The 25,820-nt window shown below is 45.3% G+C and overlaps 1 protein-coding gene across 5 annotated transcripts; it reads right to left on the bottom strand.

The window, feature by feature from the left end:
- Window positions 1–10,267: 10,267 nt before the first annotated feature.
- LOC109925990 (gastrula zinc finger protein XlCGF26.1-like) lies at window positions 10,268–24,133 on the bottom strand. 5 transcript variants are annotated; one of them, XM_048612245.1, is made up of 4 exons: window positions 23,458–23,532; window positions 22,687–22,893; window positions 22,333–22,483; window positions 10,268–13,319 (listed from the first exon to the last, which is right to left on the bottom strand). In XM_048612245.1, exon 4 carries the CDS (start codon window positions 13,017–13,019, stop codon window positions 11,646–11,648), a length of 1,374 nt encoding a protein of 457 aa, XP_048468202.1. In that variant the 5' UTR covers window positions 13,020–13,319; window positions 22,333–22,483; window positions 22,687–22,893; window positions 23,458–23,532; the 3' UTR covers window positions 10,268–11,645. The 5 variants fall into 5 exon arrangements, with proteins under 5 accessions (XP_048468202.1, XP_020381475.2, XP_048468204.1 ...); XM_020525886.2 differs by lacking the exons at window positions 22,687–22,893; window positions 23,458–23,532 and adding an exon at window positions 24,028–24,133; XM_048612247.1 differs by lacking the exons at window positions 22,687–22,893; window positions 23,458–23,532 and adding an exon at window positions 24,069–24,119.
- Window positions 24,134–25,820: the final 1,687 nt, after the last annotated feature.

The following is a 25,820-nucleotide window of genomic DNA, read 5'->3' as shown; positions in this document are numbered from 1 at the left end:
GTGTGAGGGAGACTCTGTGTGTGTGTGTGTGTGTGTGTGTGAGGCAGACTCTATATGTGTGTGTGTGAGTGTGTGCGTGAGTGTGTGTGTGTGAGAGAGGGAGTGAGTGTGTGCATGTGTGAGTGAGTGAGTGAGAGTGTCTGTGAGGGAGAGTGTATGTGTGTGTCTGAGGGAGAGTGTATGTGTGTGTGTGAGGGAGAGAGTGTGCATGAGGGAGAGAGTGAGTGTGTGTGTATAAGGAAGAGCATGTGTTTGTGTGTGTGTGTGAGAGGAAGATTGCATATGTGTGTATCTGTGTGTGTGTTTGTGAGTGGGTGTGTTTTTGTATGTGAATGAGTGTGTGTGTGTGTGAGAGAGAGGGGGTGTGTGTGTGTGAGGATGTGTGTGTAAGAGAGAGAGTGTGTATGTGAGAGAGAGTCTGTGTATGTGTGTGTATGTGAGAGAGAGGGAGAAAGAGGGAGAGAGAGTGTATGTGTGTTTGTGTGAGTGAATGAGAGCATGTGAGGGAGAGAGTGTGTTTGTGTATGTATATGTTTGAGGGAGAGTGTATGTGTGTGTGAGGGAGAGAGTGAGTGTGTGTGCGTAAGGGAGACCGCGTGTGTGTGTGTGTGTGAAACTGTGCGTGTGTTTGTGTTTGCGTGTGTGTTTGTGAGTGTGTATGTTTGTGTGTGTGTGTGTGTGTGAGAGAGAGAGAGGGTGTGTGTGTGTTTGTGTGAGGGTGAGAGCGTGCGACTGTGTGAGGAAGAGAATGTGTGTGTGAGCGAGAGAGAGAGAGCGAGTGTGTGTGTATGTGTGTGCATGTGAGAGTGTATAGTGTGGTGGGGTCACCTGTAGTGTAACTTGAACCCAAGATCCTGGTTGAGGCCGTCCTCTTGAGTACCAAACCTGGCAATCAGCCTCTGCTCGGCAACTCTGCATTGTTGTGTATCCCGAAGTCCACCTTGGAGGACATTTTCCCAAAGATCCGAGGCTGAATGTCCTTGACCGCTGAAATGATCCCCCACTAGGAGGGAACACTCCTGTCTGGTGATTGTTGCACGGTGACCATTCATCATAGCACCTGTATGGGTTCACCAATGTACCATGCCTCAGGGCATCCTTGCCTGCAGTGTATGAGATAGACAAGGTTGGCCAAGTCACGTGAGTATCTGCCGTGCACGGGGTGGATGGTGTTCCCGCGTGTGATGGTAGTGTCCATGTCGAAGATCTGACAAGTCTTGCAGAGGTTACCATGACAGGGTTGTTTGGCATTGTGGCTGATGCTGTCCTGAAGGCTGGGTAGTTTGCTGCGAACAATTGTTTGTTTATGGTTTGGTGGTTGTTTGAAGGTGAGAAGTGGAGACATAGGGAAGATCTTGGCGAAGTGCTCATTGTCATCGATAATATGTTGAAGGCTGCGAAGAACATGGCATAGTTTCTCCGCTCCCGGGAACTACTGGACAATGAAGGGCACCCTATCAGATGTATCCCATGTCTGCCTTCTGAGGAGGTCATTACATTTTTTCGCTGTGGCATGCTGGAATTGACGCTTGATGAGTTGAGCATTGTATCCTATTCCTATTGAGGGCGTCCTTTAACACCTTCAGGTGTTCGTCTCGTTCCTCCTCATCCAAACAGATTCTGTGTATGTGTAGGGCTTGTCCGTAGGTGATGGCTGTTTTAATATGTCTCAGGTGGAAGCTAGAGAAGTACAGCATCATGAGATTATCCGTAGGCTTGTGGTCGAATGAGGTACCAAGGTGTCCGTCCTTCATGAAGATGCGCCTATCTAAGAATAAGACTGATTCTAAAGAGTAGTCCATGGTAAGTCTGATTTTTGGATTAAATTTGTTGATATCACTATGTAGTTGTTTTAGTGATTCCTCGCCATGAGTCCAAAGGAAGAAAGCGTTATCAATGTATCTGGTGTATAGCACTGGTCAGAGGTTCTGTGCAACAAAAAAGTCTTGTTCAAACCTGTGCATGAAAATGTTGGCATATTGGGGAGCAAATGTCATCCCCATGGCTGTTCCATGTGTTTGGATGAAGAACTGGTTGTCGAAGGTGAAGACATTATGATCGAGGATGAAACAGATGAGCTGTAGGATGGCATCTGGAAATTGGCAGTTGTTAGTATTGAGTACTGAGGCTGTTGCAGCGATGCCATCATCGTGGGGGATGCTGGTGTGGAGTGCTGAAATGTCCATTGTGATGAGGAATGTTCCTGGTTCGACTCGTCCAAGGGTGCTGAGTTTCTGTAAGAAATTTGTGATGCCATGACAGAAGCTGGGGATTCCCTGTACATTGGGTTTAAAATTCCCTTGACATAGCCAAAGAGATTCTCACACAGGGTCCCACTGCCTGATACAATGGCATGTCCAAGTGTGTTGGCTTTGTGTATCTTCAGAAGGCAGTAGAAGTCCCCTATGTGGGAAGTACGTGGGATGAGAGTGCATAAGGTATTCTGAAGGACTGGATCAAAAGTCTTGACCAGTCTGTTCAGTTGACGAATGTTTTCTTTGGTCGGATCGGCAGGTAGCTGTCTGTAGTGTTCCTGGTCGATCAGCTATTGCTACACTTGCTTGTATGACAATGGCTCCACCTTTGTATGATGGTTTGATGTGGAGGTGCCGGTGTTGGACTGGGATAGACAAAGTCAGAAATCACATGACACCAGGTTATAGTCCAACAGGTTTATTTGAAAGCGCAAGCTTTCAGAGCCTCAGTCCTTCTTCAGGAGTTTGATGACAATGTTGCAATTGGTCTTGAGAGCATGGATGGCGTTGCATTGTGCCTGGGTGACGATTTGCACTACCTTGTGAGTGCGGCTGATAAATCTGGCATTCACACATTGTCCCTCTCTCTCTCACACACACACACACACACACAAACACACTCTCTCCCTCCCCCTTCACACACACACACTCTCCCCCTCACACGCACACACAGTCTCACCCCCTCACACACACACACACATACAGACATAGACACACTGTCTCCCCCCCAACAAGCACGCGCGCGCACACACACACACACACACACTCTCTCACCCCACACACACACACCCACATGCAGACGCAGACACAGACACACTCTCTCTCTCCCTCCCACTTCACACACACAACTCTACCCCCTCTCTCTCTCACACACACACACACATACACACACGCGCGCGCATTTTCTCTCTCCCCCCACATACACACTCTCTCGCCCCTAACACACACAAACACACACACACATGCATTCTCTCTCCCCCCTCACACACAAACACACTCTCTCACCCCTCACACACACATGCACACATGGGCCTCCTCCAGTGCCACAACGATGCCCCCCGAAGGCGGGAGGAACAGCACCTCCTATTCTGCCTGGGAACCCTGCAGCCCAATGGTCTCAATGTGGACTTTACAAGCTTCAAAATCTCCCCAACCCCAACCTCATCCCAAGACCAGCCCCTCTCGTCCCCACCTACTTGACCTGTCCATCTTTTCTCCCACCTATCCGCTCCTCCCACCTCACTGACCAACCCCCACCCCCACTTCCTACCTACTAGCCTCATCCCTGCCTCCTTGACCTGTCTGTCTTCCCTCCCATCTACCCGCCCCTCCCTCCTCACTGACCAACCCCCATCCAAACTCCATACCTACACTCACCTGTACTGGCATCAGCCCTGCCTCCTTGACCTGTCCATCTTCTCTCCACCTATCTGCTCCTCTATCCACCTTCTATCACCGCCTTCCCCTCTCTCTATATATTTCAGAGTCCCCTCCCCCTCTCCCATTTCTGAAGAAGGGTCCAGACCTGAAACGTCAGCTTTCTTGCTCCTCTAATGCTGCCTGGCCTGCTGTGGTCATCCAGCTCCACACCTTGTTATCTCAGACTCCAGCATCGGCAGTTCCTACTATCTCATTATTTAAATGAAGAAAGATTGCAGGAAGTTACCATACAGAGGGATTTGGGAATCCTCATGCATAAATCACAAAAAGCCACATCTACATACAGCAGGTAATTGGAAAGGTAAACTGAATTTTGTCCCTTTTTCAAAGGGAATGAAGTATAAAAATCAGAAGGTCATGTAAAAGCTATATAAGGCCATGGCTAGAATACTGTGAACAATTATGGGCCCATTATCTAAGGCAAGAATTGAAGACAGTCCAGAGAGGGTTCACTAAGCTGATCCAGTAATGAACGAACTGTCTTAGGAGGAGAGGTTGAGTAGGTTGGGCCTGTACTCATTGCAACTTAGGAGACAGGAGAGGCTACCTCATTAAAACATATGAGGGGAATTGACAGAATAGATGCAGAAAGATTGTTTCCCAATATGGGAAAGTCTAGGATCAGAGAACATCATCTCAGATTAAGGGTTGTACATTTAAAATAGCTAATCTTTGGAATTCTTTACTGCAGAAGGCTGCAGAGGCTGGGTCATTATGTACATTCAAGGCTGAGATATATTTTTAATCAATAAGAGAATCGAGGGTTGACTAGAAAAAGCAGAAAAGTTGAGTTGAGGATTATCAAATCAGCCAAGATCTCATTGAATGGTGGAGCAGATGGGTTGAATGGCCTATTTCTGCTCCTACATCAAATGGTTCATAGTTCACACAACTCTAGTGTGTGGCACAGACTGGCTAAAATGGTACCTGGATTCTGATTAATAAGGATTGATACAAACTTTAGGAATTGAGAGTTCCACCAGTTTTAGATTTGGGGATGATGATACATTAAAATCTTTGAAAAGAATGATCATTCCTGGTAAAATAACGAGAATCAAGATATTTGGAGAGTATAGTCCATATCAGTTAATTTTTGATAGGAATCCTGAAGTTTCATCAGTAATAAGTGATCAGCTTGGGAGGGGCTACAATTAATTCTACTTTTCCAGAGCATTTAAGTGCACTGCTTGCAGAAAGAAAAACTTTCATGGAAGCCAATGTTGAGAAGAGAATTTGGTGAGCCAATCTGAAACAGGTGTCAATCAGGGAGATACAGTTTATTAGAAGAGAGAGGGACTTAAATAATATATAGGCCTGGGGAAGGTCATTGGTATAGATGGAAAAATTGTGCCAGCATGGCAACCAGAATGTTTGGGTACACTCTTCAAGGTTGCTTGGTATGGGTTATAAGTTCACTGATTCTGAAGAACTAATAGAAAATAGTGAGGAACTAGGTATCTCACAAACATTGCACAGCTAGGCCAAACTGCCACAATTCGTAGTTTATCTGATGGCGGACAGATCTGTTTCGATAGTCAACATAAGCAGATTTGTACCAATGGACAACTGCCAAAAGTGAGTGCTAAAGTGAAATATTTACCAGAAGAGGCAAGTAATGGAGATACACGACCATTATAAGTAGAGCAGAGAATGCCACTGGGAAAGTATAGTGTACAAGATCAGGGGTAGGACATTAGAACCAAATATTGGAAAAATATGTGGTGTTTGCCTTTATTAACTTATATTATTGACTATAAGAGCAGGGAAGTCATATTGAAGTCATATTGCTTAAGCCATAGCTGGAGTATCATGTGCAGTTCTGGTCAACACACCTTAGCAAGAATCTAAAGGTAAAGTTCTGGAGATCTGGGTACAAATCCCACTATTGTAGATAATGAATTTACTGACCATCCAACTCAATTGCCTAAATAATGCCTCTAGAGTTTGGTATTTCTCAGTAAGGTCTGTCATGTTAAAAATTGGGCTGACTTCAGTACAAAGTAGACCCTGCATGTTTTGCTGCATCATACGTGGCAGCTTTCAGAATTTGGGGAGTCAGATGAATTATTCACCACAGTATTCCTGGCTTGTGACCTGCTTTTGTAGCAGCTGTACTTAGATGGAGAGTTCAGTTGAGTTTTGTGTCAATGATAATCTCCAGGATGTTGATAATGAGGGACTCAGTAATGATAACACCATTCAATGTCAAGAGAGAGTGGTTAGATTGTCTATTATTGGAGATGGTCATTGCCTGGCATTTATGTGGTGTGAATTTTACTTGCCACTTGTCAGCCCAAGCCTGGATATTGTCCAGATCTTGTTTTATTTAAACATGGACTGCTTCAGAATCTGAGGAGTCATGAATGGTGCTGAATATTGCACAATCGGAAGCAAACATCCCTACTTCTGATCTTATGATGGGGGAAAGTGATTGATGAAACAGCTGAAGATAATTGGTCCTAGGTCACTACCCTGAGAAACTCTTCCAGAAACGTTCTGGAGCTGAGATGACTGACCGCCCACAATCACAACCATCTTCATATGTGCCATTTATGACTCCAATCAGTAAAGAGTTTTCCCATTGTTTTGAGTTTTTCTAGGGCTCCTTGATGGCACACTCGGTCAATTGCAACCTTGATGTCAAGGGCTGCCTCTCACCTCACCTCTGGAATTCTGCTCTTTTGTCCGTGTTTGAACCAAGGCTGTAATGACGCCAGGGTTTGAGTGGCGCTGGAGGAACCCAAACTGGTGAGCAGGTGTTGCTTGATAGTGCTGTTGATGACACCTTCTATCACTTTATAAGTAGATTGATGTAATGGAACTTGACCAGGATGGATTTGTCCTGTTTTTTTTATTGTACAGGATGTGTATGGGCAATTATCCACATTGTTGGGTAAATGGCAGTGTTGAAGCTGTACTGGAACAGCTTGGCTAATGTAGCGGCAAGTTCTAAAGCACAAGTCTTCAACACTATTGCCAGCATGTTATCAGGGCCCACAGTATTTTCAGTGTCCCCAAACATTTCTTGATATCATGTGGAATGAATAGAATTGGCTGGAGCGTGGTATCTATAATGCTAGAGACCACTGGAGGAAGCTGAGATGGATAAACCCCGCAGCACGTCTGGCAGAAGATTGCTGCAAATGCTTCAGCCTTATCTTTTGCACTGATGTGCTGAGGTCTCCCATCATTGAGGATAGACATATTTGTGGAGCCTCCTTCCCCAGTGAGTTATTTAATTGTGCATCACCATTCATGACTAAAAGAGATAACAAGGTGTAGAGCTGGATGAACACAGCAGGCCAAGCAGCATCAGAGGAGCAGGAAGGCTGACGTTTCGGGCCTAGACCCTTCTTCAGAAAATCTCTGAAACAATTTTAACCCCACTGCGAAGCCTATCTCTGAAACCATTCATGACTAGATGTGGCAGGACGACAGACCTTAGATCTAATCCATTGATGTTGGGATCACAGAGCTCTATCACTTGCTGCTTATGCTGTCTGGCATTCAAGTAGTCCTGTTTGATAGTTTCACCAGTTGACACCTCCTTTCTAGCTAAACCTGATGCTGTTCCTGGCATGCCCTCCATTGAATTAGGGCTGATCTCCTGGTTTGATGGTTCGTTGAGGTGGAGATATGCCAGCCATGAGGTTACATATTGGAGTACAATACTACTGCTGTTAATGGCCGACAGCCCCTCATGGATGTCCAGTCTTGAGATGCCAGATCTGTTCAAAGTCTGTACCATTTAACACAATAATAGTACCACACAACACGATGGAGAGTATTCTCAATATAAAGTTGAGACTTTTCTTGACAAGGATTGTGCAGTGGTCACTCTTACCCATACGGGTCACAGACAGATCCATCTTGGTGGTTTCCTCATCAGCTGCCGCAGATCCAGTATAGCAGTTCTGTCCTTTAGGACCTGACCAGCTTGATCAGTAGCGCTGCTGCTGGGCCACCTTGTATGTAAACTTTGAAATCCCCCACCTGGAGTACATGCTGTGCCCTTGCCACCCTCAGTGCTTCCTTCAGGTGTTAAATATGAGTATACTTTCATCATCTAAGGGTGGACAGTACGTAGTAATCAACAGGAAGTGTCCTTGCCCATGCTTAATCTGATACCGTAAAACCTCATGAGGATTCATGTTGAAGACTCCCAGAGCAACTCCTTCTGACAGTATACCACTGTGCCCTGGTGAGTCAGTCCTGCTGGTGGGACAGGACATTAGGGTAGGCAATGGACCAGATGTATTATCAGTGGATTATTAATCCAGAGACCCAGGTGTGGGGAGCCAAGTTCGAATCCCGTCATGGCAGATGGTGGACTTTGAATTAAATGAAAATCTAGAATTAAGAATCTAATGATGATGATGAGACCATTGTTGATTATTAGAAAAATTCATCTGGTTCACTAATACCCTTTAGGGAAGGAAATTGCCATCCTTACCTGGTCTGGACTACATTTGACTCCAGACCGAAAGAGTTGTGGTTGGCTCTTAACTAGGATGGGCAATAAATGCTGGCCTAGCCAGTGACGCCCTCATTCCGCTAACGAATAATAAAAAAAACTAGAGATAGTGATGATGGTGTTCTTCAGGCAAGGAAACTGCTGGCCTGCATGTGACTCCACTCCCATAGCAATTTTTTTAACCCTTAACTGCCTTATGAGTGATTAGGGATGGACAATAAATGTTAGTTCAGCCAGCAATGCCCATATCCAATGAATGAATTAAGAAACAAAACCATGGAGAAAGTGAGTTAACATTTACATAGAATCCCTATGGAGAAAGAGGCCATTCAGCCCAACGAGTCTGCAACGACCCTCCGAAGAGAAGCCCACCAAGACCCACCCCTCACACAATCCGCCTAATTTCATTTTTACCATGGCTAATCCACCCAGCCTGTACAGTTTCTAAATTTATTGAATTCAATACTGAGCCCTCAGAACTATAAAGTGCCTAAGCAGAAAATGAGGAGCTGTTTCCCGAGCTTGCATTGTATTCAAGGCAATCATTTGGTCCAAAAAAAGTTGTAAAAAGGATTTTTGAGTTCTGAAGTTTCCATTCATGAGGGATGCCAGGAACATCAAACTTCTTGTTTTTAGTGAAGCTTGCTTTGTACACCTCTGCAATAGTTTGAGTGCAGCAGAGTTTATAATTTCTCTTGTGAGAAAGGGAGATAAATGTTGCCTTATACCTTGGCATTTGAAAAGATCAGAAGAGTCCTAAAAAGTTCCTTAGCAACAGAAATGCTCACTCATGAAAAGATATTTGACTTTTGTTCAAAAAATTATTGGAAGAAGTTCTTAAAGGGATTTCAGCAACAATACCCATTGAGTGTCATATCTGTAAGATGTCAACATGGGATAATGTATGCTCAACTAAATAAGCGAATGAAAAAATAATGACGATCAATATTGGAGTTTTACATCCAATGCTGAAGAATGGAGAGGTCTCCAAATTGAAATGGGTGGATAGCAGCAATCAGTTCTGTGGTTGTTTTACAAGGAAAGGAGCAAGCTCTAAGAAACTATTGAACATACAAGAAAAAGGACACTTAGAACTTTAATTTGTAAAGAAAAAAATTGGGAATATAATGTGTTTTTATTCTGTTTGTTTACTTTCACAATTATTATATTTAAAAGGGAATCTGTTATCATCTAATAAGGTCTTAATGAATGCCTGCAACTTAATGGAATGAGGCAACAGCTGATGGATTTATGGTTGAGGATTAATTAACACAGAAACATAGAAGATAGGAGTGGAAGGAGACCATTCGACCCTTCAAGCCTGCTCCGCTATTCTTCACGATCATGGCTGATTGTCCAACTCAATAGCCTAATCCTGCTTTCTCCCCATAACCTTTGAGTCCATTCGCCCCAAGTGCTATATCTAGTCATCTCTTGAACATATTCAATATTTTGGCATCAACTACTTCCTGTGGTAATGAATTCCACAGGCTCACCACTCTTTGGATGAAGAAATGTCTCCTCATCTCCGTCCTAAATCGTCTATCCTGAATCCTCATACTGTGAGCCCTGGTTCTGGACACACCCACCATCGGGAACATCCTCCCTGCATCTACCCTGTCCAGTCCTGTTAGGGTTTTATAAGTCTCTATGAGATTCCGCCCTCATTCGTCTGAACTCTAGCGAAAACAATCCCAACCTAGTCAATCTCTCTTCATATGTCAGACCCGCTATCCCCAGAATCAGCCTGGTGAACCTTCACTGCACTCCCTCGATAGCAACAGCATCCTTCCTCAGGTGTGGTCTCACCAAAGCCCTGTACAACTGCAACAACACATCCCTGCTTCTGTACTTGAAACCCCTCGCAATGAAGGCCAACATACCATTTGCCTTCTTTACTGCCTACTGCACCTGCATGCTTACCTTCAGAGACTGGCGCACAAGGACACCCATGTCCTGCTGCACACTCCCCTCTCCCAATAAACAGCCATTCAGATAATTGGGATTGATTTGGCTATATAGATGGGGAGCTAGTAATCAGTGGCATGAGAGTTTTATGGAGTGGGAGTAAATGAAATAAAACTCTCACTAAAAAGCATGGACTTGAACTCTTTATAAACAGTTATGTTCTAGTGTACAGTACGATCAGATTGATTTCAGCAGGACCAAAATAACAGCAGGATAATACAAACATTCCTTGAAAGGAATTCAGAACTTGTTATATAACTGGAAAGTTCATGGGGTTCACTGAAGCACAGCAAAAAGTAAAATTCCAAACAGTCTGCACTCTGAAGAATACTCCTAAAGGTGCCTCCCAATTGAACCTGTTTCTTTGGCCTAGCTGATCTGTCATATTTATTTCTAATACACAGTGCTTCACTGCAGGATTTTAAAACATTAAATGAGACAATATTAAATTGTCTGTCCAATGATCTCTCCCCATCCTGTATGATTCTGATGTCTCAGGCAGCAACCAGAAAGTCAAATGCTGTTTTCTTTAAATGTTCAATGGCAAAGATACACACATCTGCAACAGATGACCAACTGCCTCATCCACACTCTCCATTCATTAAAATGTACATGGATACCAGTTTGGTTTATTCCATTGAACTATAGCCAGGGTGAATTGTTCCAGTTGCCTTTTGTAATAGGATTTTCTTCATTTTTTTTATTCTAAGTGGGGCGTCCCATTCAATACAATTCTATCTTATCCAAGAGCCCTAGAACAATTTTACTCTCCTATTGGATGTTATAATATTGTTTTTTTTATCAGACACAGAGGCACTTGCAATAACAGTTCGGAAACAACTCTCATATCTCCCTTTCTAAACATTTTGCCTTGAAAGATAGTATCTAGGAAAGAAGCAGAAGCACATCATCATGCTGCAGTTGGTATTTTTTGATAAAAGCTGAGCCAGCGTTTGTGATCAGAATATCCCCCACAACTGTCTGTAACTTCAAAAAAATACAATGTCCTAGCTGATGCATTTACATTGAACATTGTGTGGCCTGGCCTTTTTGCTTCGATGGCAGGTGTCACCTCTGCCTAGTAGGTCTCAAACCAGTCTTTGTCACAGGTTCTGCCTGAAGCAATATATCAATTTCTTTTTATTTGTTCCGGGGATATGGACATCACTGGCTGGGCCAACATTTATTGCCCATCCCTAACTGCCACGGAGAAGATGGTTGTGTGCTGCCTTCTTGAACTGCTGCTGTCCAAAACGCTGTAAGAGAGGGAGTACCAAGATTTTGATGAGCAACACAAAGAACAGTGCTATGTTTCCAAGTCAGGACAATGAGTCGCTCAAGGGGAACTTGCAAGTCGCACGTGTTCTCATGTATCTGCCCTTGGTGGTCAGGAAGAAGCAGTGCTTCTTGTAGATGATGCACACTGCTGCTACTGAGCATTGATGGTGGAGGGACGGTATGTTTTTGGATGAGTTATCAATCAAGCAGGCTGCTTTGTCAGGTTGGTATCAAGCTTCTTGAGTGTTGTTGGAGCCACACTCATCCTGGCAAGTAGAGAGTATTCCTTCACACTCCTGAGTTGTGCCTGGTAGATGGTGGACAGGCTTTGAAGAGTCAGAAGCCAAGTGGTTTTGTTTCATCTTCCTGGATAATTGAGGACTGGGTGAACTCCTTCCCATGCTCTGAACAGCTGAAGCATCTTTCACAGCGTGAGTGCGCTGATGCAAGAGCAGGCTGCATGCCTGAGTGAAGCCCTTCTGGCATACCGAGCAGGTGAATGGCCTCTCTCCAGTGTGAGTCCGCTGGTGCATCAGCAGGTTGGCAGACTGTGTGAATCGCTTCCCACACACAGGGCAGGTGAATGGTCTCTCCCCGGTATGCGTACGCTGGTGTGCTGTGAGGGTGGATGACTGCCTGAAACATTTCCCACAGTAAGTGCATCTAAACGGCTTCTCCTGAGTGTGAATTCGTTGGTGTGACAGGAGGTTGGATGAATGAGTGAATCCTTTCCCACAGACTGAGCAAGTGAATGGCCTCTCCCCGGTGTGAACACGTTGGTGTGCACTGAGGGCTGTTGAATGCCTGAAGCTCTTTCCGCAGGACGCGCAGCCAAACGGCTTCTCCTGGGTGTGAATTCGCTGGTGTGATTGGAGGCCAGAAGAATGGGTGAACCCCTTCCCACAGACAGAGCAGGTGAATGGCCTCTCCCCGGTGTGAACACGCTGGTGTGCATTCAGGGCAGATGACTGCCTGAAGTTCTTCCCACACGACAAGCAACCGAATGGCTTCTCTTTGCTGTGAATCCGCCGGTGTGACTGGAGGCCAGATGCCCCAGTGAAACCTTTCCCACAATCTGGGCAGGCAAAGGGCCTCTCCCCAGTGTGAATCCGTTGGTGGGTGGTGAGGGTGGATGCCCGCCGGAAGCGCTTCTCACAGGTGGAGCACCTGAAGGGACGCTCGTCTGTGTGTGTCTGCTGGTGTTTCAGGAGGTCAGAGGACCCAGTGAATCCCTTACCGCAGAGGGAGCAGGTGAATGGCCTCTCCGTACTGTGGATCCGCTGGTGACCAATGAGATTGGCCGAGCAACTGAACCTCTTTCCGCAGGTGTTGCAGCCGAATGGTCGCTCTCCTGTGTGGATCCGCTGGTGCAACATCAGATTGGCTGCCTGAGCAAAAGCCTTCCCGCACACTGTGCAGCTGAAAGGCCTCTCCCCAGTGTGCCCACGCCGATGGTACTCCAGCAGGTACCGATGGTTGAAGCCTTTCCCACAATCCTCGCACTTCCATGGTCTCTCCCCGGTGTGCCCCCGTCGGTGGTACTCCAGACGGGACTGACAACCAAACCTTTTGCCGCAGTCCTCGCACTTCCAAGGACTCTCCATGGTGTTAGAGTTCCTTCAATGCTTCCAGGCAACACAATCAATTAAAACGGTCAAGCACAAGCTGATTTCTCTCTGTTTGCGTGGTCAGGCTGGTTACAGCTTGTCTCAGAGTCTGCGTTCTGGAGAACTTTCGCTAAAGTTTCTTTGGTCAAAAGGAGGCAAGGAAATCATTCCCCCAACTGAATGCCTTCCATGTCAACAGGCCAATTATATTTGATGGTGCTGATGAGTGGAGCAACTCAGTCAGATTTCGATGTGAGGTTTGAGTTTGCTCTTTGTTAATCCTCCCCTTCTTGTACTCTGGAGAAAGAGTTTATAGAAGGTGTCATTTAGAACAGGATAAAAAGAGATCCAGATGCAGGAATGGGTCAGATGTGTGGAAAGAGGTCGGGACCCAAGAAAAGTGGGAGGTAAAGTGGTCAGGGCCCGAGAGAGAACCAGAGGGTCGGTGAGGGGTTGAGGGGTGTGCTGCCAAAGCGGGGTGCACGGAAGAAGGGAGAGATTTGGCCTTCTGGCTCGTCAGTGCTCCATGTTGCCCCCCAACCCCTGCCTTTTGGGCCCTCTTCCCTCCTCATTGTGTGTGTGCTTGTGTGGGGGGAGCTGGTCTTTACCTAGTAGACGGTGAATGATCAGTTCTGCATGCATCTGTCTGTATGTGTACAGTTGATCTGTATCTTGTGAATGGTAAATGGTCAGTTTTATACATGTGTGTGCACGTGCATGTGGATGGGGGTGGGAACGGGTCTTTGTCATGTCGATTGTGAATGATCAGTTCTGTGTTTGTGTGCATGGAGCTGATCTTTATTTTGTAGATTGTGAATACTCAATTTTGTGTATATGTGGAGTTGATCTTTGTCTTACGTATTGTGAATGGTCAGTTCTATGTGCGTGTGCATGCGTGCATGTGTGGAGCTGATCTTTATCTTGTGAATTGTTAATGGTCAACTGTGGATGTGGGTGTGGGTGTGGGTGTGGGTGGAACAGTTTTGGGTCCTGCAATATGGATTTGTAATTGCCCCCATGCCATTGTAACCCTCCATATCTCTTTAACCAACCGCAACACATATTCCCCTCCCTAACTCTAAACTCCTCCAGCCACAGCAATTTGTACTGACTTTGTAATAACATTCAGGCCATTCTCTGCCACTTTTTCCAGCACTTCACAACTTTCCTGACTCCCATCATATCATTAAATCCAATAATGTTTCCTCCTTCTTCTATACCTCCTTCTGCTACTAGAATCCTTCCTACCTTTTCAATATCTGTAGCACCTACAAAGTTCCCTTTCTCTTTACTCCATCAAGTGGCTAAAAATGTTCCTAACCTACAAAATTGTCTTGTCTCTGTAACTCTCCTTGTGTCTGTGTTCTTGCAGCCTGTACAACAGTTGCAACTCCATGCAAACCTCCTCAATGTAACTTCCTCAGACTCTGCAATCTTCATGCCCTGCAACATCCTCCAGCCCCTATGACCCTCTATTCCTGATACCGTAACCCATTTAGCCCTGCAGCTGTCCGTCCCTCTTCCTGTAACTTGCTTCCACTCCTTTGGATTTTCCACCATTTCCATGGAACTTCCTCCACCTCATACAGCCCTCTCTATCAGTGAAACACACTTCACCCACTACAATCCTCTCCATCTTTGTACTGTCTTCCATGCACAACATTTCTCAAAAACTCTGTTATGAACACTGGGTGCTACAACTCCTCCTGTCAGTGTATACATCAGGAAATTGGAGGGGCATGTGTCAAGCATAGTGTGGGTGAACCTCATTCTACATATAGACATATCATCTGGACTCGGCACATCCTCAGAAATGATCCAATAGTTGAGTCCAAAAGGATTTTCCTTTTCTTTTTTTCCCCTTTTGCTTTCCCATCATGACTGTCTCCCCTGCAATATTATGTACCCTGAATATTTATCTACAACCCTTGATCACCCTGTAATGATGTCTCCCTGACAATGATTGATTTGAAATCATTCCCTCTCTTGGTGTCATAAGTTCATCTGTCCTAATGTAGATACTTTGTGTATTCAAATAAAGAACCATTAATTTACTTTTTAAACACTATTTTCTATCATGTGCAATGCCGAATCGCTGATGTGCAATTTTAGTTAAATTCTTTGTCCCTTTCTTTACTTTTCTGCTACATTTAATTATGTCACCATACTGGTCAGATGTTTCAACCTTCCTCTTTGGATTTCAAAATCTCCCCTCACCTGAACCCTGCCCCCATTTTAATTTTTTTTTAAAGCTACCCAAAAGTACTGTTACACACAACTAAGTGTCTGTTTTAGGTTGCAGACCTATCCATTAATTAATTAATTTATCCAAATTATTGTACTGAATTAATCTGTTAATTTGTGGAGTTGGCACTTGAAAAAGACTGACCAGGAAAGCTGCTAGATTGTCACAAAAAGCAAAGTGATTCACTGCTGTAAGGGCGATGGAAACGAGATGGCCTAGTGGTATTCTCGTTAGACTATTAATCCAGACAGCCAGATAATGTTCTGGTGACCCAGGTTCGAATATTGCCACGGCAGATGGTGGAATTTGAATTCAATGAGAAAGAAAATCTGGAATTAAGAGTCTACTCATGACCACGAAACCGTTGTCAATTGTCGGAAAAACGCATCTGGTTTGCTAATGTCCTTCAGGGAAGGAAATCTGCCATCCTCACCTGGTCTGGCCTACATGTGACTCCAGATCCAAAGCAATGTGGTTGATTCTCAATTGCCCTCAAAGAAAACCTAGCAAGCCATTCAGTTGTACTAATCGCTGCAAAGTCTCAAAGAAATGAAACCGGATGAATCACCTGGCATCGACCTAGGCACTGGAAAAGACAATGGTGGAAACAGCCCTGTCGATCCTACAAAGTCCTCCTCACTAACATCTGGGGGTTAGTATCAAAATTGGGAAAGCTGTCTCACAAACTAATTGAGCAACAGCCTGACATAGTCATACTTACGGAATCATACCTCACAGACAATATCCCAGACACCATCATCATCATCCCTGAATATGTCCTGTCTCACCAACAAGATAGACCCAGCAGAGGTGGCAGCACAGTGGTATACAGTCGGGAGGGTGTTGCCCCGGGAGTCCTCACCATTAGCTCCGGACCCCATGAAGTCTCATGCCTTCAGGTTAAACAGCTGGCAAGTAATCCTCCTGCTGATTACCACGTACCGTCCTCCCTTGGCTGATGTATTGGTATTCCATGTTGAACAACACTTAGAGGCAGGTCTGAGGATAGCAAGGGCTCAAAGTATACTCTGGGTAGGAAATTTCAATGTCCACTACCAAGAACCGCTCCACAGCAGTGCTACTAATTGAGCTTGTCATTTCCTAAAGGATGTAGCTGCTAGACTGGGTCCGCGGCAGTAACTAACAAGAGGGAAAAACATACTTGACCTCATCCTGACCAATTTGCCAGCTACAGATGCATCTGTCCATGACAGTATCAGTAAAAGCGACCACCGCACAGTCCTTGTGGAGATGAAGTCCCGCCTTCACATTGAGAATAACCTCCATCGTGTTGTGTGGTACTATCAACATACTAAATGGGACAGATTTCGAACAGATCTAGCAACTCAAGACTGGACATCTACAAGGTGCTGTGGGCCATCAACAGCAGCTGAATTATACTCCGGCACAATCTGTAACCACATGGCCTGGCACATCCCCCACTCAACCATTACCATCAAGTCAGGGGATCAGGATCATAAACAAAGTTGCTGGAGAAGCTCAGCAGGTCTGGCAGTATCTGTGAAGGAGAAAACAAGGTTAACGTTTTGGGTCCGGTGACCCTTCCTCAGCCTGGGGATTAACCCTGGTTCAATGGAGAGTGCAGGAGGGCATGGCAGGAGCAGCACCAGGCATACCTGAAGATAAGATGTCAACTTGGTGAAGCCACCAAACAGGACTACTTGCACGACTAACAGCACAAGCAGCAAGTGATAAACAGAGCTAAGCCACTTATTCCTGAGCGGGTGCTTCTTGATAGCACTGTGGATGACATCTTCCATCATTTTACTTATGATCAAGAGTATCATAAGTATAAGTATCTTATACTTATATGGGGCGGTAATTAGATTTGTCCTGCTTTTTATATACAGGACATCCCTGGGCAATTTTCCACATTGTCAGGTAGATGCCAGTGTTGTAACTGTGCTGGAACAGCTTGGCTAGGGGAGCAGCAAGTTCTGGAGCACGAATCTTCAGTATTATTGCCGGAATGTTGTCAGAGCCTGTAGCCTTTGCAGTATCCAGTGCCTCCAGCCTTTTCTTGATATCACATGAAGTGAATCACATTGGCTAGAGACTGGTATCTGTACTGTTGAGGACCACTGGAGGAGGCTGAGATGGATCATCCACTTGGCACTTCCCGCTGTAGATTGCTGCGAAAACTTCAGCCTTGTCTTTTGCACCATGATGATGGGCTCCACCATCATTGCGGATGGGGATATTTGTGGAACTTGAGATTATAGATTTGTGTGCCTCTGGTGATGAATTGGTGTTCTGTCCCACTTGTTATTTATATGCCTCAGTTTGCTGAGGTGTTTGGCATTACTTCCAGTTCTGTTTTTCAGTGCTTTGTATATTGGGTCTAGTTCAATGTGTTTATTAATGGAGTTCCAGTTGGAATGCCAGGCCTCCAGGAATTCCTTGATGTTTCTGTTTGGCTCATGCTGTTATGGATGTGATGTCCCAGTCGAATTTATGTCCTTCTTTGTCCATGTGTATTGAGACCAGTGAGAATTGGTCATGTCTCTTGGTGGCTAGTTGCTGTTCATGTATCCTTATTGTCAGTTTTCTTCCAGTTTGGCCTATGTGATGGTTTTCACAGTGCATGCATGGTATTTTGCATATTTAGTTTTATTGGTTGTGGGTATGGGATCCTTTATGTTTGTCAGTAGCTGCTGCAGGGTGGTTGTTGGTTTTGGGGCTAACCTGATACCTAGGAGTCTGAGTAATCTTATGGTCATTTCTGATGTACAGTAGGGTGACTAGTGTGTCTGACCGTGTTGTGTCTTCTGGTTGTAGTCTGTCGCGGAGGTAACAGTAGATTGTGCTTTTTGGGTATCCATTCCTTTTAAAATCTCTGTATAAGTGCTCCTGTTCTGCTTTGCACAATTCCAGATTGCTGCCAGGATAGTGTGTTGCAGCCCTTTTGAATAATGTCCTGATGCAGCTCCACTGATGGATGTTGGGATGGTTGCTGGAGTAATTAAGTATCTGTTCCATATACGCTAGTCTGGAGTTTTCCGTTGTTCTACCATTATGTCAAGAAGGGTAGTCTGTTATTGTTCTCTTCTTTTGTGAATTTTTTTCCAGTGAGGATGTTGTTTATGTGTTGGTGGGTTTCTTCTAGTCTGGTGTGTTTGACAATCATGAGGGTGTCATCTACATAGCGGACCCAGAGTTTGGTGAGATAGTGGGGAGCATTGTTCATTCTAACCTTTGCATTACGACTTCTGCAATCAATCCTGATATTGGGGATCGTGTTGATTTGTTTGAAGGTAAAGTGGGTTGTGAGGCACAGATCCAGCAGTTTCAGGATGCTGTCCTTGTTGATGCTGTTGGTATCGTGGGGTGCCTGCCTTCCCAATTCGTTCAGCAGTGTGGCAATTGTCTCTTTGGTTAAGTCAATGTTTATGGATGTAAATAGTGCTGTTACATCAAAGGATACCATTATCGCATCCTCTTCTATTCTGGTGTCCTTGACGATGTTGAGGAATTCTTGGAGGAGTGGATGGAGTGGGTAGTGTTGTCAACTATTTCAGTTTCCGTTGTAGTTCTTTGGCTAGTCTATATATTGACGTGCCTGTTGTAAGGCAATGGGTCTGATGGGGACCCCTGGCTTGTGTACCTTGGGGAGTCCATTGAAGTGGGGTGTGTTGGATCCCTTGGGCTTCATTTTTTGGTAGTCTGTCCGTGGATTGTTGATTGGTGGTTTATATTTTAAGCTTGATGGTAGTACGTGTTTTCTGAGGCATTCGTGCAGCAAGTACAGTCATTCACGGGTCGCGTTCTGATGGATGGCATTTGTCTCTCATCTGCAGGCCAGTATGAGGATGTTGCACCCGTAGGTGTTTAAAGGTTTTGAGAAGATTTGTATCTGGGGTTACGGATGATGTTGTAGATTTTTTGCTTGCCGAGCTGGTATGTTTTGTTGCAGATGTATTGTTACCCCATGAGGTAATATCGTCAGTGCGCCTCCGGTGAAGCGTTTGTTGGTTTATAGGCCACCCTGATACCTAGGGGTCTCAGTAATCTTGTGGTCATCTCTGATATACGGTAGGGTGACTAGTGTGTTTGGCTGTGTTGTGTCTTCTGGTTGTGGTCTTTCATGGAGGTAATGGCAGATTGTGCTTTTTGGGTATCCATTCCTTTTAAAAACTCTGTATAAGTGCTACTGTTCTGCTTTGTGTAATTCATGTAGGTGTGAATGGGGGCATGTGGAAATGGGGAGTGTGCACGTGGGGCAGGTGTGAATGGCAGAGTGTGAACGGTAGTGTGTGACCAGGGACGGTGTGATTGAGATAAATGGGAATGGGATGTATTGTATTGGAGTACAGTTCTGCTGCTGTTGATGGTCCACAGCGCCTCAAGGATGCCCTGTCTTGAGTTGCTAGATCTGATCGCAGTCTGTCCCATTTAGGATGGTGATAGTGTCACACAACACGATGGAGGTTGTTCTCAATGTGAAGGTGGAAATTCATCTTCACAAGGAGTGTGCGGTGGTCACTCTTACAGATACTGTCATGGACATATGCATTTGCAGCTGGCAGATTGGTAAGGATGAGGTCAAATATGTTTTCCTCTCTGTTCTACTCACCACCTGCCACAGACCCAGTCTAGCAGCTATGTCTTTTAGGACCCAACCAGCTCAGTCAGTAGTACTGCTGCCAAGCCACTCTTGGTGGTGGACATTGAAATCCCCCACCCAGGGTACATTTTGTGCCCTTGTCATCCTCAGTGCTGCCTCTAAGTGTTGTTCAACATGGAGGAGTACCTATTCATCAGCCGAGGGAGGATGGTACGTGGTAATCAGCAGGGGTTTTCTTTGCCCATGTCTAATCTGAAGCCATGAGGCTTCATGGGGTCCGGAGTCAATGTTGAGGATTCCCAGAGCAACACCCTCCTGACTGTATACCACTGTCCCATCATCTTTGCTGGGTATGTCCTGCTAGTGAGACAGGACATATCCAGGGATGGTGATGGTGGTGTCTGGGACATTGTCTTTGAGATATGATTCCACGAGTATGACTATGTCAGACTGTTGCTTGACTAGACTGTGAGACAACTCTCCCAGGTTTGGCTCTAGATCCTAGATGTTGCTGAGGAGGACTTTGCAGGATCAACAGGGCTGTTTCTGCTGTCCTCTTTTCCAGTGCCTAGGTCGATGCCAGGTGATCAGTCTGACTTTTTAGAAATTTGTACAACTCAATAGCTTGCTAGGCCATTTCAGAGGGCAATTGCGAATCAACCACATTGCCATGGGTCTGGCGTCACATGTAGGCCCGACCAGGTGAGGACAGCAGATTTCCTTCCCTGAAGAACCAGATGGGTTTTTCAGACAATCAGCAATGATTTCATGGTCATCAGTAGATTGTTAAATCTAGATTTTTTAAAATTTAATTCAAATTCCACCATGGGATTCAAACCTGGGTCATCAGAACATTATCTGGGTCTCTGGATTAATGGTCTAGAGATAATACCACTAGGCCATCGGCATTCCTTCACTGTTGCTGAGTCAAAATCCTGGAATTCACTCCTTAATGGCATTATGGGACAACTCACAGCAGGTGGACTACAGCGATTCAAGAAGGCAGCTGACCATCACCTTCTCAAAAGCAACTGGTACGGGCAATAAATGCCTGCCAACCAGCGATGCCCACATCCCATAAAATGAATAAATAAAAGAAAAAAGTCCTTCAGGGAAGGCAACCTGCTACGTGTCTGGACATTTACAAGTCACTGACAGTTCTGGGAAGGCAGATAAGGTAGACACAAAGAGACAGAAAATGAAAGGCAGGGGTGAAGTTGATGATTTTAATTTATCTACAAATCAACCAGAACATTGAGAGAATCTCACAAACCCACAAACTCCATCACCTAGAAGGACCAGTATTGTACATTTACATGGACACAGACACCTCCAAGTTACACACTGTCCTGACTTGTGTGACATTTAGGGCTGGATGAGCAGAAGTTTCCTCCATTTAAATATTAGGAAGACTGAAGCCATTGTCTTCAGTCCCTGCAACAAACTCCACTCCCTCACAACGACTCCATCCCTCTCCCAGTCAACTATCCAAGGTTGAACCACACTATTCACAGCAATGGTGAAATTTTCACCCCAAGATGAGCTTCCAAACACATATCATCACCAAGAAGGCCTATTTCTCACTCAGTAGCATCATCCAACTCGACGCTAGTCTCAGCTCATCTGCTGCTAAAAACTCTCATCCATTCCTTTGTTACCTCTCAAGACTTAACTATTCTAAAACCCTCCTGGCCAGGCTTCCACAACCTCCTGCTAATCTTGAGATCCTCAAAGACTCTGCTCCCAATGTGCTAACTCGTACCAAGTCTTGTTCACCCATCACCAACCTATGTTCACTAATCAGCAAAGGCTCCAGGTTAAAATGGGCCAACATTTTAAAACAAAATCTGAAACTGCTGGAAAAACTCAGCAGGTCTGGCAGGATCATGGAGAGAAAACAGAGTTAATGTTTCAAGACCAGTGACCCTTCTTCAGAACTCTTTGTTTCAGATCTCCAGCATCCACAGTTCTTTGCGTCACCAAAATTTTAAAATCTCATTTCTGTCTGCTTTCCTTCTAGGTTGTGATTATCTGTATCTCTGTGACCTCCTCCAGGCACAAAGCCTTTCATATCTCTCCCCAGAAAGCAGTAGAGATTATGTCATGAACACAGCAGGCCAAGCAGCATCAGAGGAGCAGGAAGGCTGACGTTTCGGGCCTTCTTAGACCCTTCTTCAGCTCTACACCTTGTTATCTCAGATTCTCCAGCATCTGCAGTTCCTGCTACCTCTGAGGTAATGTCATGAATGGGCAGCAGTAGAAATCACACTTAGAAACAGTCAATAGAAGTAAGAGTAAAATACAAAACATCATGAAAGTTAGACAACTGCAGAGAGGTGATCAGGGAGGAGAAAGGTTAAACAGAACAATGAATGGATATGGATTCAGTTCCACATAAGGGAATCACACAAACTTGAGAGCCACGGAACCTCACTGATAAAATAACACAGAACTAAAAGCAAATGGTCAAAAATACTCACCTCTGAAACAATTTCATTTTTCAATTTGAAAATCTCCTCTTGGAACTTGTAAATGGAATGATGTCAGAAGCACTACATTCACAGCAAACTCTTATAGTTTAGGAAATTTGCAGGGAGCGGGTGACATCTCCGCGCAGCATCCTTAAACATCCTGCAAAAGAAGTTTACAAATTCAATCATTGGGAGCCAGTGATAGGCATTCAGAAGAGACAAACATTTCTCTCAGTTTGAGTTTGTTGTGCGTAAATCCACCCTTTCAAACCCTTTGGCAGCAGAGTTTATAACTATCACTGACAGCCCAGGATAGAAATTCATATCATTCCCTTCTCCTAGCCCAGGAATGACCATGCCTACTCTCTGCTGCACATTGCACTGAGGTCAGCAGTCTCTTGATTCAAGGACGACATCTACTCTGGGTTGTTTCTGCCCTGGGTCTTCACGTCACTGAACAGAGCTTTTGGGCACATGGAGCAGGACATCCCGTGAGATGCAGAGATCAGGTTCTGCTTCCTTTTCTTTCCTTCTGCGCTGCTGATCTGCCTCATGAATAAGACACTGGGTCTGAAAAGCAAATAAAGTTTGATAGGCAAAATGTCTCCATTCTGAACAAAGGGCAACAAAGTCCTCCTACTCGCTCTAATGTTAATATTAGAGAGGTGATCAGAGGGAAACCTTGAAAATTTGAACAGTATTGGACAAGGTAGGTGCAGGATGTTCCTGATTAAGTGGGATACAGGGTAAACCATTCAGGACTGAGCTGAGGTAAACTTTCTTCACCCAGAGAGTGATAGCCTGTGAAATTCACTACGACAGAAAGCAGTCCGGGCCAAAATATTTTATGAAAGAGTTGGGTCTAAAGGGATCAAAGGTTATGGGGGAAAAGTGGGATGATGAATCAGCCAGGATCATAATGGCTGAAGGCGCAGACTCAAACGGTATCCTTCCTGCTCCTATTTTATGTTTGGCAGTGCGTCCGTGTCAGCAACAAGACCCAGCTTTCCCGAATTAGCGCACGTCAGTTGCCTAGTTACGGATGACACGCTGCACTGGGTATCAGGCATGGCCCCGCCCATTTCCAAGCCCACCCCTAATGTAGGGGAACCCTCTGCCCGAGACCACATCTACCTGCACAAAGCCCTGCCAAGGGGCTCCCAGGCGGGGGTTCCTTACACATGGCCTCGCCAACCTATACTGGCCCTGCCCAACGCGGGGCTTCCCGTGCCCGTGGCCCCGCCCCCAACTCCAGGATGGATATCCAGAATGAGGCCCCACCCACCGCCCGCGTTTCCGCCCCCACCCACAATAAGGGGAGCCCCAGAACAAGGACCCGCCCAACTGCCCACGGCCCCGCCCCTACCCTGAGGCGTTGCTCCCACAACCCGCGGCTCCGCCCCCAGCCCCTGGAAGGAAACCCCAGCTTATGGCCACGCCCACCAGCTCGTGGCTTCGCACCCCGCCCCCGCGTCATTGGCTTTGCCTGCTCTTGGGGCAGGTTAAAAATGGCATTCACCAGGCGGACCATGAAGGGGGAAAACCTAGCGATTGCTGATTCTGCAGTTGTTTTCTTCTGTCTCTTTGTAACTTCCAGCTGGCTTCTCACGACCCTCTTGGAGATCTCAAGCCCCAGTGACTTCACCCAAAGGTTGTATTTATTTATTGTCCTCGACGGCCCCAAATCAAACGGCAGCCGTTCACCTCAGCCAGGTTCCCCATGAGGGAAAAGCTCCACCGCTCACCAGTCCCTGAAGATGAAACGTTTCCACACGGTGCCAACTGCCTCACTGTTCTTACCACTGCGCATACTCCAGCACCGCGCTTGCGCACGGCTCTTCGGCAATGGGGGTAGTTCGCCGCCGCACAGCTATCTGGGTAATGACATCGCCATTCTATCTCTTTCCGTCCTGTTGTCCAGTCTGCTGGACAGCTGGTTTGAAATGCACAGTGATGGCAATAGTGTGGATTCAATCGCCGCACTAGCTGAGGGTACCATTAAGCACTTTTCTTTTCAACCTCTCGCCTGGTCTGAGGCACGGTGACTCTCAAGTTAAACTATCACCAGTTATCTCTCTCTGAAGAGAGAGCAGCTAGGTAAGACGATGGTGACTTTACCTGGTCTTACACCTCACTGGGGTACCACACTGGAAATCACGCCTCACTATTAACAGAATCGTTACAAAAGTTTTTATAAAATCTGCAAAGTTCTCCAATTTACCTGATGTTCAGACCCAGCTTGATTATAAAGCATGGTTTCTGTACTAAACAAGAATCACTATTTATGCAAGAAATTAGACTGTAGCTACAGGTAAACAGTTATACATCATTGGCGTATGATACTACTAATTAAATCTCTGATCCCTTATAAACCTGCCATTTACACACATAGCCAGACAGGATTAAATAGGTTATGGATAGAGTAGAAAGATTGGAAGACAGTCTTTGTTCCCAGGTTGTATTGTTAAAAGTGATCATTATGATTCATTTGCTGGCCAGTACTTTGCTTCAGCCATGCTTGCTTCCTTTGATTTGTGAAAGATACAAGATGTTTCCTCATGGTAGTCTCATCCAGAAGATTATGACTTGTCTGCATGGATTCGGAATTGGCTTGCCCATAGCAGACAGAGGGTAGTGGTGGAAGGGTGTTTTCTGGCTGGAGGTCTGTGACTAGTGGTGTTCCATAGGAATCTGTACTGGGATCTCTGCTGTTTATGATTAATATAAATGATTTGGATGAAAATGTAAATGGGTGGGTTAGTAGGTTTGCAGATGACACAGAGATTGGGGAAGTTGTGGATGGTGTAAAAGGTTGTCAAAGGATACAACAGGATATAGATCAGTTGCAGATATGGGCTCAGAAATGGCAGATGGAGTTTAATCCAGGCAGGTGAGGTATTGCACTTTGGGAGATCAAATGTTAAAGAAAAATATACAGTTAATGGTAGCATTGACGAACATAGGGATCTTGAGGTCCTAATCCAAAGCTCCTTGAAAATGGTCACACAAATTGATAAGGTGGTAAAGAAGGCATATGGCTTGCTTGCCTTTGAGTACAAGAGTCAGGAACTCATGTTGCAGTTTTATAAAACTTTGGTTAGGCCACACTTCAAGTATTGCTTTCAGTTCTGATCACCATGTTACAGGAAGGATGTGGAAGCTTTAGAGAGGGTGCATAAGAGAATGCTACCTGGATTAGAGGGTATGAGCTATAAGGTGAGGCTGGACAAATTAGTGTTGTTTTCTCTGGAGTAGCTGAGGCTGAGGGGAGACCTGAGAGAAGTTTGTAAAATTATGAGATGCATAGATAGTATTGACGGTCAGAATCTTTTTCCCAGATTTGAAAAGTTTAATACTAGAGGGCATGCATTTAAGGTAAGAGGGGGAAAGTTCAAAGGAGGTGTAAGGGGCAATTTTTTTAAACACACAGAGTGGTAGGAATCCAGAACGTGCTGCCAGGAGTGGTGGTGGAGGCCTTATGATTGGGGCGTTTAAAG

This window comes from Rhincodon typus, chromosome 25, assembly GCF_021869965.1.
Source record: "Rhincodon typus isolate 14 chromosome 25, sRhiTyp1.1, whole genome shotgun sequence".
Classification (NCBI taxonomy): domain Eukaryota; kingdom Metazoa; phylum Chordata; class Chondrichthyes; order Orectolobiformes; family Rhincodontidae; genus Rhincodon; species Rhincodon typus.
This window is presented reverse-complemented; position numbering and strand designations above follow the sequence as displayed.